This window comes from Thunnus thynnus, chromosome 2 (assembly GCF_963924715.1).
Source record: "Thunnus thynnus chromosome 2, fThuThy2.1, whole genome shotgun sequence".
In the NCBI taxonomy this organism is placed as follows: domain Eukaryota; kingdom Metazoa; phylum Chordata; class Actinopteri; order Scombriformes; family Scombridae; genus Thunnus; species Thunnus thynnus.
The window spans coordinates 14,320,628-14,334,379 of record NC_089518.1 but is presented as its reverse complement, the minus strand read 5'-3'; the positions used below and the strand labels follow the sequence as shown (position 1 = coordinate 14,334,379).

The window sequence follows — 13,752 nt, the reverse complement described above, 5'->3', positions numbered from 1 at the left end:
ATCCATCACCTCCACACCTGAGCAGGACAGTTCTTTTCAGTTCAATTGCGATGCCACACGGGGTCGCTAGTGCCTTCCAAGTGGCTCAATCACGCAATCAAATGGACGGATGGATGTCCTAACAACTATATAAACAACTTTTAAAGTTATTCTTTAAAGGGTGATAGAGTCGATAGTAAACTATGACATTCAGTAAAGATGTGAAGGTATTACTTTGGTAAAAAGACGCTCTGACAATCCTATCTGGAGATATAGGCTACAGTATTTAGAAGTATATGTTTCGAGTTGAGTGTGAATTCAACTCATAAGTTGTTTGATCAAATGTTTATGTTGTCCGTCTCACCACCTATGTATGTGTTGCTGGAGCGTCACACGCCTCCCAATGTGTGCCAGTGCCAGTTATTGTCACAGCTGTAGGCTTTCTTCTCTCTCTCGACGCGCATTGGACGGGCTGACAATGCGTAAGCTTCACTGAAACTGTAGCCTGTGCTCTACCTACATAAACATGGAAAGATAAAGGGCTGAAATCGGACTTTCGCAGAGTATTTGAACCACCTGGTACCAAAGCCTAATTGGAGGTGGCAGCTGAACATTTGGCTCCGGAGGCAGAGCACTGCGCGTTCCTCGGCTGCCGGGTGTTGCTGGAGTTGCGCTCATCAGGACTTCACAAAACGTCAAGGTTGCCTGGGTGTGGATTTATGCTGACCTATATTGCGACTTGAACTTCTCTACTTTTACGTCTTTTCCATACACGATGCCGGGCGGGAACTGCTCATTCGTCCCGAAGTGCAGGACTTTACGCACTACACAGCAGCCAACTTCAGGAGCTTGGTGATGCGAAGGATACAGAGTTGACAAACTGATCTGAGGAGAAGGGATTAAATACGCTTTTAATTTGGCTGTTATTTGGATAAATTGCTTTTGGAATTCGTTCATGAGCTTAGTGAAAATGTATCACGACAAAAAAATCACCGAGATCTTAAACATTTTACCAGGCGCCTGAATCGTTTTCGCTTCCAAAAATGCTGGAAAGAGTGATAAAGCTGCGCGCAAGTTCCTTCTCTTCAATTCCTGAATTTTCCAGACAAAACACCGACAAGCAAGTAGATGGGACACTAGTTAAAAGGCTTGCAAAACATTTTTCACACACACTATGATTTTTTAGCGTTTGTATATAACTGGATGGGGCTGACATTTTACCAGAAAAGATGCTTTTCCCGTTTGTGTGTGTCTTTTTTTATTTTTTATTTTTAACTAAAGATGCATCAAGTAGGATTTTGTCTTTGATTTAAGCCATTTCGGCTTCCATACAATTTTTTTGGGAGATTCTTGTTTTCCTGACGGCTCAAAGAAACATGTTGCATATCCTTGCGCTTCAGTCGGTGGTGTTACTTTTGGGAGGTAAGCACAATTTCAGCCTATTTGCTTGTGTGTCTTCTGGTCCACTCTTTCAACTAAGGACATGTTCTTACAAAGAACAGGGGAACAAATCCAACCCGACAAACACTGAGATGAAGGGCAGTAACATCCTGTGAGGGTGCTATAATTCATACAATAGCCTATATGAATACAATGTCATCTGGTAACACTGTCTGACCATAATTAGAGTTCCTGTCTGTTCAGTCATGCGTTATATGTTATGTGGAACTCAGTGCAGTCAGTGCTCTGTGGCTTTGCACCTGTACAACATAACCAGAGCAGCTCTGGCCTTAAAAAACATTTATTTCATGAATATTTCAATATGACAGGGATTCTTGTGTGCAACAGAAGCTTTGGGGTTTTATTACCTCTTGGCTTGTCAAGTTGTTTCATCAAAATTCATTGCAAAGCCCATAATTATTTTATGGGAAAAATTACTGAGACGTGCAGTGGTGAGAGATCTTCATATAGCTCAAATCACTACATGTCAGTAACACAATAATAGCATCACTGCATGTTATGGGAGAAAACATGATTCCTGCTGAAACCATGACAATGTTCATTTCAGTTTCTGTGTTCATGACTTTGCTTCAGTCATTTGGAGCCACAAGGAGGAGAGCAGCATTTAGTTTGGCTGACATACAGTACAGCCGTGCAGCCAGAATGTACAGATCTGAGGGCAGCTGGTGGTCTGGCTAATGATTCCCTTCTTCTGTCTTGTGGGAAAAAGGTTTAAACTAAAGATTTGTCTTGTTCACTATTACCAATATTTTCACCAGACAATATCTGGATTTAGCAGCTTTTGAGGGAACTTTTCATGTTGCATCTATAAATAAAATGATCAGTTTAGCTGTGCAGTTGCAAATAATCAATTTAATGTCAACTACAGTTGAACGACATCGTTGCTATTCGGTCACTACCGTCACTTCTCTTGCCCTTTTTACTTTAGGAGGAGACCAAGAATCATCTTTTTGTATTCTTATGAAAGCCTTCAGCCAATCATGTATAATTTATGGTCAAAATAAACGAAACACCTGCACTGATTCCCTACGGATCAAAAGGTCATCGGTTTTCCAGATGTTCATTCACAATGCTGAACACTCAGACTGAATCTTACGGGTTGATTGTGCATGTACACCTTGATGACGCATCTTTCTTGGAGCTCAGAGGAAGCTTTATTTGACAGCGCCTCTATTACGAGTGCTGACTCACTGGCTTGAAGTGTTCAGTAATGATGTTTGCCATATGCCAAGGCCTTCTCAGTAACCATACACAGTATGATCCTAATTGAGCATTGTGTGCCATAAAGCTGCAGGACACAGATTCTCACTGTGAATAGTGATGAAAATTGATAACACACTCCAGGAAATGAGAGGATCAAATCCATGCTAGAAAAATGCCTGCACAGCATAATGAAGCCGTAATTAGGGAGGGAAAATTTCTGGTGCGATTCTGACTATAACCTTTGTTTTGAAAAGCAAAAATATTATCAGGCCAGTGAGTTTGCAGACATATATATGTTATAAAGTGATAGACTGAAGTTCTTTTTCCCGTTTTCAGAGAACTGGCCTTATTTCCTATATTTTAAAACCTTCTGTCCTCTCTTCTATTAATTGAAGCCCCTAGGTGCGTTCCAGTGAGATGCCTCAGTGGGATTCCTGAGAGGAATATCCAATCTTCCCTCCCTTCATCTTATCCATGAGCTTAACAAGATCCAAAAGGGGATCAAGCAAGGATAGCCCTCAGTCTACATCTTTAAGTACTAAGCACACAGCCCATGCTGTCTCTTGTCTCAGCCATGTGTCTGTCCTTATGCGACTATATCCCCGTCAAGGAATGCAGCTCGTCCTGTTGGATGTTTTATGAGATTCTTAGACTCTCACTTAGTGGAGAGTTTTTATCTGTATTTGTCTTCAGAAAGATCCACTGCTGTGGTCCTGTAGCCTACCCCCTGTGATGTGGCACATATCCAGCTTCTCTTCTTTGTCCCTGGCAGTCCTTTAAGCCTTGCAACTCATGTCCTTGAGTGAGCAAGGACTGAGAAATGAGAGGGAGAGGTGATATACTGCATGTGCAGAAAATGGTGTGTTTTTAAAACTTACTGCACAGGGAAACATGTCTCAAATCAATTAACTAAAAGACAGCTGTATAAGTTGATCTGTATGAGGACAACTGTGCCTTCAGTTCAACATCTCAACTGTGCAAAAACATCCATCTGATATTGGTAGACTGATCATTTTTGTCGTTATGCTTTGTCACATTTATTGTGTAAAATGTGTTTGTATACACCCTGACATACGTCAGTGTCTCATTTATTTAGGTTGTACAATGTCAAATCAAAATTAACAATAGCATTACTCAACCAAAAGGCCTGTGGATATTTCAATTTGGACTCTACTCCTCATCATATTTTTTCATTCCACTGGAAGATTTTTAATCAAGTCTAGGAAGCCTCATTGACAACCCCTATCCTAAATTCTTTTTCAAATCATTGACAGCTCATCAATTATGCTTGTATCAGGAGTCTATGGCTGTTAGGATTCAAATTAGTCTCTTAGTCTTAACTGAGCTTAATTGGACAAAGACCTGTAATGCCATTTTGCTTGTTTCTAGGCTTTAACTCAGTTATGGTGTTTATTTACGGATCAGAAAACATGAAAAGAGCAGAAGAAATCCCCGTCTTGGTGGTATTTTTTATCAAGGCTATCTTACAGCTGTGCTTTGAGCACACTGTGGTGCACTTCTGAGATTTGTGACCGAGGACACTGATAAAAAGAGGCAGATTTTTCACTTCTCCTAAATCCAATTTGGCCGGGCTTTTCCATAGTTTCTCCTTGTCGAAAGAGAGAGGAAAAGAGAATTGCTGAAGCTCAGTAGTAGCATGGTATAAGCTGGGGTTTGAACTTCCTCGCTGCTTAATTACTAACCATCACAAATGTTTAATACTATAGGTTTATATGTCAATCTGTGTGTCTTTGTTTGTTTAATGACCATTTTATGAAACACACTGAGTAGGTGGAATCTCATCTAAATCCCTTGTACTGCTCGTTCATACTCATTATACTTAAAGTGCATGTGGGAGGCATACATTCTAGCTCTCCAATCACTGAGTCAAAAGAGAGTTTTTGCCCTCATAAATTCATATATCATCAGTATAATGTCCTGTAATATTTCCACAAAGCACATCTGCCCTATGTTAATTGGCTCTTTATAAGAGCCGTAATCTTACACTCAATTTAATCAAATTTCATGATCAGGGAAGGTGAATGAATGAAATCTGTGTAAAAGCTTTAAAGGGAGAGCTGGTGAAGGTGTGTGTCAGCCTGGGAAGGGGAGGGTGGGTCATTGTAATAATTGACAAGCATGCTGATGCAGTATTTGTGCACTCTCTCATCAGTTGATAGTTGTGTCTGTACAGAAGACCTCCTCCTCATAAATCTGTCGGGGAGTTCACAGCCAGACCGTATGCTCCAGCCACGCTGCGTCGACTAGGTGTGGTGCAGCAGAGGGAAAGCAGCATCTCGCATCAGGCTGCACAATGTTCAGAATCATATTGTAACGTAAAGAAATCAATTAATCAAAAACACATGGTAGAATAAAGTTTTAAAAAGGTGACTTAACAGATTAGATGAAAGTTTCTAGAGGAATATTTTTTATCAGAATTAAGAGGCACTTCTTTTACTTTGAAAAAATGAACAGCTATGCTATCTGAGATTGTACTTAGAGCTAAATGCTAATGTCAGCATGCTAACATGCTCAAAATTATAATGACAACATGCTTATTTTAGCAGGCATAATGTTTACCATGTTCCTCACTGTAGTTCATCATGTTAGTATGCTAACATTTACTCAATAGCACTAAACATAGGGTACAGCTGAGGCTGATGGGAATGTCATTATTTTTTACCAGTATTTGGTCATAAACCAAAGTATTGGACAAGTTAAAATTTTCACTTGATGATGACGCTAAATGAAAAGTCAGGAGATCAGCAAAATTAACACATTTCAATAAAAACCCCAAAGTGTTGTGGTATCAGTAGAGTCAGAGTAGAGTCAGTCAGTAGAATCAGGGATTTGAATTTGAGCAACAGTTCTCTGGTTGACATGACTACATCTTGATGTGACCACCTCTTAATGCAGAATCGAGTGCAATCTTTATGCCAAATGATGTAATATTTGTGTGACACAAGAACTGACACTACCAGACTCCTGCTCACTCAGGAGAGAGTAAAAACACTGTAATGCTGTTCATTAGTAACAATTTCAGCTCTTAAACATATGCCTTCATGTTTTCTTCTGTTTTCTCAATTTGCTTAGTGATCTGTAATACATCAGGACTAATGCAACTACATCCCAACGATACAGAACAATTTTAAAGAAACTGCAAAGAAACTCATCCCAGGTTCTCCTGTGCACACAGTCCATCTTAACAGTGTTGAGATATGATGCAGTATTTCTTGCAAATAACATGCATTTACTCTCATTATATTGTAACCAATTTCTTTACTGTAAATTTTTGTTTCTCGTTTTATTACAGCGAAACATTTTTACTCGGCGTTAAAGGAGGATGGATAAAAATAGATATGCACTGTTTACTGTGATGTGAAAGCTACTGAATTATGGGATATTAAAAAAAAGCCACCAGACTAAGAAGTGGATTATGTTTTTATTACTTCAATACATTAATAAAATGTCATTAGCCTGGGAGCTTTCTCTGGAAACAAAAACTGCTAAGACTGCATCCCACAATATTAGATATTTATGTAATATAAGCTGCATTAAGGCTTAAACAATATGAATACACTGAAGAACTTTATTTGCCTGTAACTATTGTGACTTCCCTGCAAGTACTAACATGAGGACAAAAATAAGATGAGTATTTTTTCAAAAACTTTAACAAGAAATTAAAATCTCAACACAGTAAACGTAGTTTACACAGTCTATAAAGAATCATTTTGTATTGCAAATGTCTATTTTCTGTTTTCAGCCTGTTACACTATAGCTTTTTATATGCAGTTTCTTAGATATTGCTTCCTTCCTGTCAGTGGAGATGCATCTATAAATCCAATTCGTTATGCATTTTTGATTTGAGTAATCATAGACAGGTGGCTGGACAAAAGGCTGTCACTGCATCTGAGAGAGTGGAGCACTTGGTTGTGTGCGGAGCTGTTTCTGTCTATCAGACACATTAGAGCCTAATGCATTAGAGGCAATGATCTGACAGGTACATATTGTCAAGGCCCATTGACTTCTTTGTGGTGTGGCTGATTGATTGTCGAGATTATGTTAAAATGGGAGTCGTGCGCCTCTTTGTGATTCAGAGTGGTGTGCTCATGCAGTAGAATGCTGAACAGCAGCCTTAAAACTACCATTGAATTTTAATTTTGAAATATATTAGTTCTTTCCCTTGAGCAGTCTGTTCTGTTTGTGAATAATCACTATTGTCTGCTGTAGCCGGAACAAGACCGAAGAGTTTGTTGTGTCCTCTCAGCTGTGACAGCAAACTGATGTACAGTTGCATAAAGAATGAATTATGGCAGATGGAAAGGTGCCTCTGACACAGCACATTTTATCATTTGAAACAAAAAGCGTTACCCTAATATAAAACTTTTGGATATAAAAAGGAAACACTATTAAATCAACATATTTATTGTTAGTGAGGCAGCTCTGGGATTTACATCAGCATGACACAGATTAAAATTTTAGCTCTGTGGGGGCTAACTTTTGACTGAGGTTTGTTTTCTGTTCAAACTAATGGCAGTGTTTTTATTAATATACAGTGTTTTTATTAATATTCATTCTAATAAGGCTTTAGTGGGCAGTCGAGAGCAACATTGTAAGTATTGCTTTGATTTTAGAGCCGATACTCAACAGAAATACCTCTGTAGAATAATCATTTGTTCATTCACTATAACTCAGTTAATTATAAATAGCCTGAATTACACTTTGACCATTGGCTAGATGGTATTTGGTGTTATTGGAATGCCAGTGTATGCGTATCAACAATCAGTCTTGACACAATCACCAGCTTCTAATCATCAGCGTGAGAGTAATGGCCACCTCAGAGTACAATCAGGGTATAAGTTAGTCTGGCAGGAGTGCTTCTAACTTAATGAACTCCCTTGAGTGAACTCACTGAGTCGGCGTGACTGTGTTCATAGACAAAGAGCACAAAAGTATGTGAAAGCACTCTAACACCCTGGATCTAAAAAAACATTGTCCTGATATTTATTCAGTTTCTGTGCAGTTCAATGCGCACATACATGTGTGCTTAGCAGTGAGATGTTTTCACGCTGTCATCTTGCCCTTGCTGTCCAGCAGCCTCCAGTCCTCAGCTTTTGGCAGCCTGGAGCGTTCATGCTGCTTTGTTTCTCTTACACTAGGGGACACTGAGCTGATGATGAGGGAGGATTAGATTTGTCCAGTCACAACATAGACAGCGTGGCAATAGTGAGTCATTGGCCATGTGGTGCTCAGTGGTGTCACCCAGGCCAGGAGGGCCAGCCCTGGCAGTTAACACATTCCTACTACAGCTCTCTCTGAACCACTATCTGCTCCTGCAGATTCTCCTCTTAACCCTGAGGCCCTCAATTTCACACAAATTGGAAGGAGCCACACTAAGCTGAGCGGAATGACCCCAATGATAACGAAGGATTATCCTAAAAAAATATTACAGTTTAATTCAAATTGGGAATAAAACTGTATAAGGATGTTAATGCTGTCTGTTAGTGCTGTCTTTTACACCTGCTCAGATTTATAATTTGGATTAGCTAGGCTATATCAGTCATTTTATTCATGTAGTACTTTTTCTAAGAATCAAACAAACAAAAAGAAGGTTATAAAGCGCCATAAAAACGCACCACCATGCAAGATGACATGAGAAAATGATTTAAGAGAAACAAGGAAAAAGTAACAATTAACACAATAAATAAATAAAAAACAGCAATAACTTACAGTATACCAGCTGCCAGACCCAAGGGTGCAGGCTAGTATCACCAAAAGGCGTATGAATAACACACCAATTTTTTAAGTCATTTCACATGTTATGACAATGTATTTTTTTCTTTTCCTGTGGCATTTCACACCATTTAGGTTGTAAATTCAGTTGCTAAAAATGACCTGTAGTTACATTTGATTGATGGGGAAGTGACGCATTTCCAACCAACGGCATTACATGACATGTGAAAAGCTGAAAATGCGTAGACCTGACATGTGAAATGTCCTTAAAAGTAGTGTGCTATTTATATGCCATCCCATTAGATCAAGTTAAAGGGTGCTTACTGACATGGGTTAAATGTTATAATTGTTGTCTGGAAGCAGGCGTTCGAATGCATTGAAGGTGATGAGTAAAACTAAGGTTATCTCAGCATTAATTAAAAGCCCAACAGCATTTCTTTTCCTACAGCAGTATAGTATAGATAGTATAGAGCTGTATGTATTTGAATAATGATATATGCATTTTGTCAGCATATAATTCATATGGCGCTTTGTATGCGGCAAGTACCACGTGTCAAAACCCACACAATATTAAAATTTGATTTGAGTCTTTTTTGGCTCAGAATTATTTTTAGCAGAGTGATACACAGAAGTACTTTACCCCAGTGTGACACGACTACCTCCGCTCCATCGTGTGTTTTTGATTCACAGTAATCCCAGTGATGTGCTGAAATTATTTTTTGTGTTGAAACAGTAGCAAGCAGTTGCCCTCTCACATTTCACTCTAGCCTCCTCCACTTCTGGCACAGATCCACTGACAATGATGGGGGCCTTGATATGATTTGCTCAGAGGACATGCTAACTATTCTCATGCACAAGCCTGAGATAAGTGCAAACAAGCACTTGGCACGTGGTTCTTTGCCCTGCTGGGCTGCATTTTTTACTATTGCTGTCTTGTTTCATGTTGTTTTTGTGCATTCTCAGAGAACCTTGAAGATTGTTGTGTGAAGGCCCTGTAATTAGATGTTCTGGGACTGTGGCAATCGCTGAAATCCAGAGTGATGTAATCTGTCCTCCATCCTTAATTGCACATGCCATGTGTAGGATGGCTAATTTAGCCAGCGAGAGTGAAGAAACAGCAAGCTTTTTGCCAGTTGGTACTTTCCAAAATCAGCCCATACATTGGATTTCTCTGTTGGGTTGCACTTTTTACAGCCTATCTGGAACTAACACAAGAATATATTGCTTTGACAGAGGAGTAACAGTGCTACCCGGCATTCTTGAGGTAAGCATGACCAGTTCAACAATATCTGCGCCAAAGGACATGGAAAAGCAGTGAGAAAAAGTACAGTGTGATAAGGATGAGGGACCTATAAAACAACTCAGCATTTCAGGTGTTGTACTTATCTGGTCTTTTCAGAGATGGAAGCCAGTGTGATTCAGCCAAAGAAACGTGCATGGTCTGACCTGCATGTCAAGAAGGTAACTTTTGTCCGAATGAGAAATTTGTCTCGAAATATATTGTGAGCTGACCAGCAGAGAGAGGTGGAGTTGATCTCTGAGACAGCAGGTTCCTGTGAATGATGACAGATGAGAAGTGAGGAAGAATTTTCTGTTCCCACGATATGGTACAGTAAACATGGACTCACCTCTGAGACAAATACTGCAAAACTAAAAACATAAGTACAGATCCTCTCTCACACAAAAGCATACAAAGTACATAAAACCTGAAAGCATATTATATAGGGGCATTCTATCAATTATTTGATAAGAGATCTGGAGTCGCACACAATTTCACAGAGGGAAAGGGGAAGTGAACTTGTGATTCATTTTTGGTATATCTCTTGTAGAAATAGAGCAATGCTGTAACAACTTGGCATTGGTGATACCATGAAAACCAGGATCCCGGTGATAAAGTGAGGTTTAATAATATTAATGGTATAGTACTATGACTGAGCCAGTGCAGCACGTTTTTCCATAAACTCAACATAAGATGTTCTGTCTCCTTTTTGCCTCTTCCCAAACACTGGTACAAATGATGCCTTCACCTGAATAAAAGCTGCACAAATCAGAAACAATTCTAACCTTTTTGGTACTGTTTGAACAAAATCATGTGCCTTTTCCAATTTAATCTGGTTCATTTAGGCTGAATGGTGCTAATTTCAACCCCGGTGCTGGCCAAATAACCCACATTAAAACCACCAGAAAAGGTTGGGCTTTATCCATTTTCATACACACCCTGGTGTGGTGTGTTTTTAGAAGGCGGCATTGACCAACGACCAAGGTTTTATTGATATTAAATATTAAAGAGGACATATAATGCACATAATGCAGCCCCTCAGTTCAGCCTTTGTCTCAAACGGGCTGTTTAGCTCCTGTCTCTTTAAGGCCTCCCTCCTGTTTAGCCCACTCTGTTCTGATTGGCTTGTTCCCTGAAGCTGCTCCTCGGCAGACTTCCACCAGATCTGGAGGCAATGTAAACAAGCAATAGTAATCGGACTTTGCTTCTTTTTCTCATTCTTTACTTGAAAAAAAAACTTCTCAAATACATCTGTACATGATGGAGCCCAAATCTGATCTAAAATATGTCAGTGGACAACGTGAACAATCCGTAGAACAACCTTAGCAACAAAGGCTACAGAACAGACAGCTGTTTGTGGGCATGAGAGAATAATCTGATGTAAATTTGATGGGGCAGTAGAGTTAACTTTGTGAATGGAGCGGTTAGAGCAGGCTGAAGCAGTGGCTTTTGACATGAAGGCGGCATCTTTACATACAATCATGTTTTCGAACTTTGACCATGTTTACATAGACGATCAACATTATAACAGTATATAAATGACAGAAAATCACAAAAAGCAGGATATGTTCCCTTTAATATGTGACATCTTTGAAAGCTAATCCAGACAAATTCACCTGATTTACTCTGATCACAGCAACAATTTCCTTTATCATATCATTCTTTAAATTTATGATGCATGATGTCCAGTTGCTCGTTCAACTAAAGCTCATATCAAACTTTTTCTTCATTAGCTCATTGTTGAAATCCCCAGAGAAAATAAAGCCTTCTAGCACTTTAGTAAAGTGTCGAATGACTTTCTGTCAGTCTCGTGAATAAGGTTTGTTTTGTTTTTTCCCAATGGGTTTTTGTAGCGCTGCTTACAAAGAATGACAAGTCACCAGAATCATCCAATAAGCAGGTTACCTGTCAGTCCATGTGATTTCATGCTTGGCTTGTTTATGAAAATGGCAGTGTGAACCCTCAATGCACTTACCTGAAATGCTGCATTCTTTGGTTTGGAGCAAGGGAACCAAATTACAAATTCTGCCGACAGCCCCAAAAGGCCACTAAATGTAAAAAGGAAATATTCTTGGAGGTCAAGTTGATACACCTTTTACTCAAATATTAACAGCTGTCTTCCCTTGTGCACGGTAGGCATACAGTATTTTTTTTTTAATATGATTGTGTTTTATAGTATATTTTCATTGCACAACCTAATTTATGAAGGGAAGCAGCTGTGTCAAAGTTATACAGTCAGACATATTTTACACCTGTAACCTCAGCTGTCTTTTGAAGGCTGAGGCACTCCACTGGAGCAATAAAAAGTTCATCAGCAATAGATGATACCATACTGTCCCAGCTGAGTATTTACTGTCTTCCAGAGTATTGACAGAGCATGTGAAAGATGTGTGGAGACAGCTAAAAAGGCCAGAGGTCTTTGCTCTCAGCAGTAACACTGCTACACATCACAAATTGCTTTGAAGTTTATTTTTGGATCTATTTTGGATGTGTAGAAAATATCACTGATTGAGTTTAATCTACATGGGCGGAGTCAATTAAATTTAAGGACGCAGCCAATGGACAGCGTATTAGCTAATTGACGCCTCCTTTGCTAAGCCCCATCCCCTTCAGTTACTGTTGATACGCCTGTCAAGTTTTCCAATCTAGCATGGCACACATGCAGTTTAACAGTGGCAGATTTACCACTTGAAACTCATTGTACATTTTTGAAACAGTTGGTCCTTGATGTAGGTAATAAATATTAAGTTTGGGAAATATATACTGTCTCAGGTTATGGGTTTGGCTGGAGCTGACAGAGTGTAAAGGTCTCCGAACCAAATAAAGAGCAGAACAGAGCTGCTAACAGTGAGTTGCTACTAAACTCTATCATAGTAGCATCTTGGCTCCCACACAATGGATGTGTCGGTCATGATTGGGGCTTTTTTGTAAAGTAATCTGTAACCCAACATAATAATGTAGTTAGCTGATAATATACTCCTTGGCTTTGTAAGTAATGTTAGTTACTAGTTGCAGGTAATAGTTACGGTTGCTAAAGCTATGATTAGGCAATTACTGTGAGGAGGGGTTTAGCGAATGCTACAATGATAAATATTGCTGAGACAATGAAATTATACTGTGCAATGACATTGAAGGATCTCAGGTAAGAAAGAGTGACCTTTCTTTCTTGTGCGTAACAACAGCATTTATTATCTTTAAATAATAGCTAGCAACCAGCTGCACATCACGGCTGAGATGATAGTTAAACTAGGTGTACCAGCTAACATAGATAATTTAATATGGCTAGACTGCATTCCCTTTTCTCTTTTTCACAGTAAGAGTATTCATAATAAGGTTTCATAATGTTGGCTGCCCCCTCCCTTCTCTGCTTTTCACTAGGGTTCAGTCTAACATTAGTCAGCCTGTAAAAAATGTGGTTCGTTAGCTTGGCCTATTGAGGATTAACTCAGTGAGAGATTTTTTTTTTCTGCCTGCAGAGCAGCTCTGCATCCAAGAAATGTTTGTAGAACTAAAATTATAATTAGCTTCTGTTTTCTTGCCTATTTTTTGAACACATTAAAAAGCTTGTATAGCTGGCCCAAGAGGAATTGTGTAGTCTTCTAGGATTCCTACAGACGAATTTGCCTGAGCACGGAGTGAGATGTTGTCAATCACCGGAAGAAAGTCCATCTTGGAAGCCGGACGGGAGTGCCTTGAAAAAAAATGTGCCCTGTGTTGCTAGTTGGAAATATTTCTTTAAAACTAACATATTTCGTCAGTAGTGTGAAAGCAGACCGCCTTCCGCTCTAATCTAGTCTGAAATAACAGCATTTCTCTCCCCCCTGCTTTAATAGCTTTCTTTCCCTGGCTCAAAATAGAGCTACTTGTTCATGGAGTTATTTCCTACTCTCACCAGTTTTAGGTTAAACTGCAAATTTAAAGCCAGTCCATCTGGAGCCACAATAAAATCTCTCCTCAGAAAGGAACAAGGCAATGTGGGGCTACAGAGGGAAAGAAACATTGTATTTTTATAGGCCCAAAGGATTAACAATTTCAAATTATACATTACCAGTGACTATCACTGACCTTGCCGTATGTATTGATGTACACAACCCGTT

The 13,752-nt window shown here is 39.3% G+C and overlaps 1 protein-coding gene across 1 annotated transcript in view; it reads left to right on the top strand.

Moving 5' to 3' along the window:
* Window positions 1-13,752, top strand: part of si:dkeyp-14d3.1 (transmembrane protein 132C) — a 118,822-nt gene continuing 105,070 nt past the window's right edge. The window contains exon 1 of the mRNA XM_067604699.1: window positions 1-1,401. Coding sequence (XP_067460800.1) covers window positions 1,356-1,401 — 46 coding nt within the window. The 5' untranslated portion in view covers window positions 1-1,355. The remainder of the gene's footprint in view (window positions 1,402-13,752) is intronic.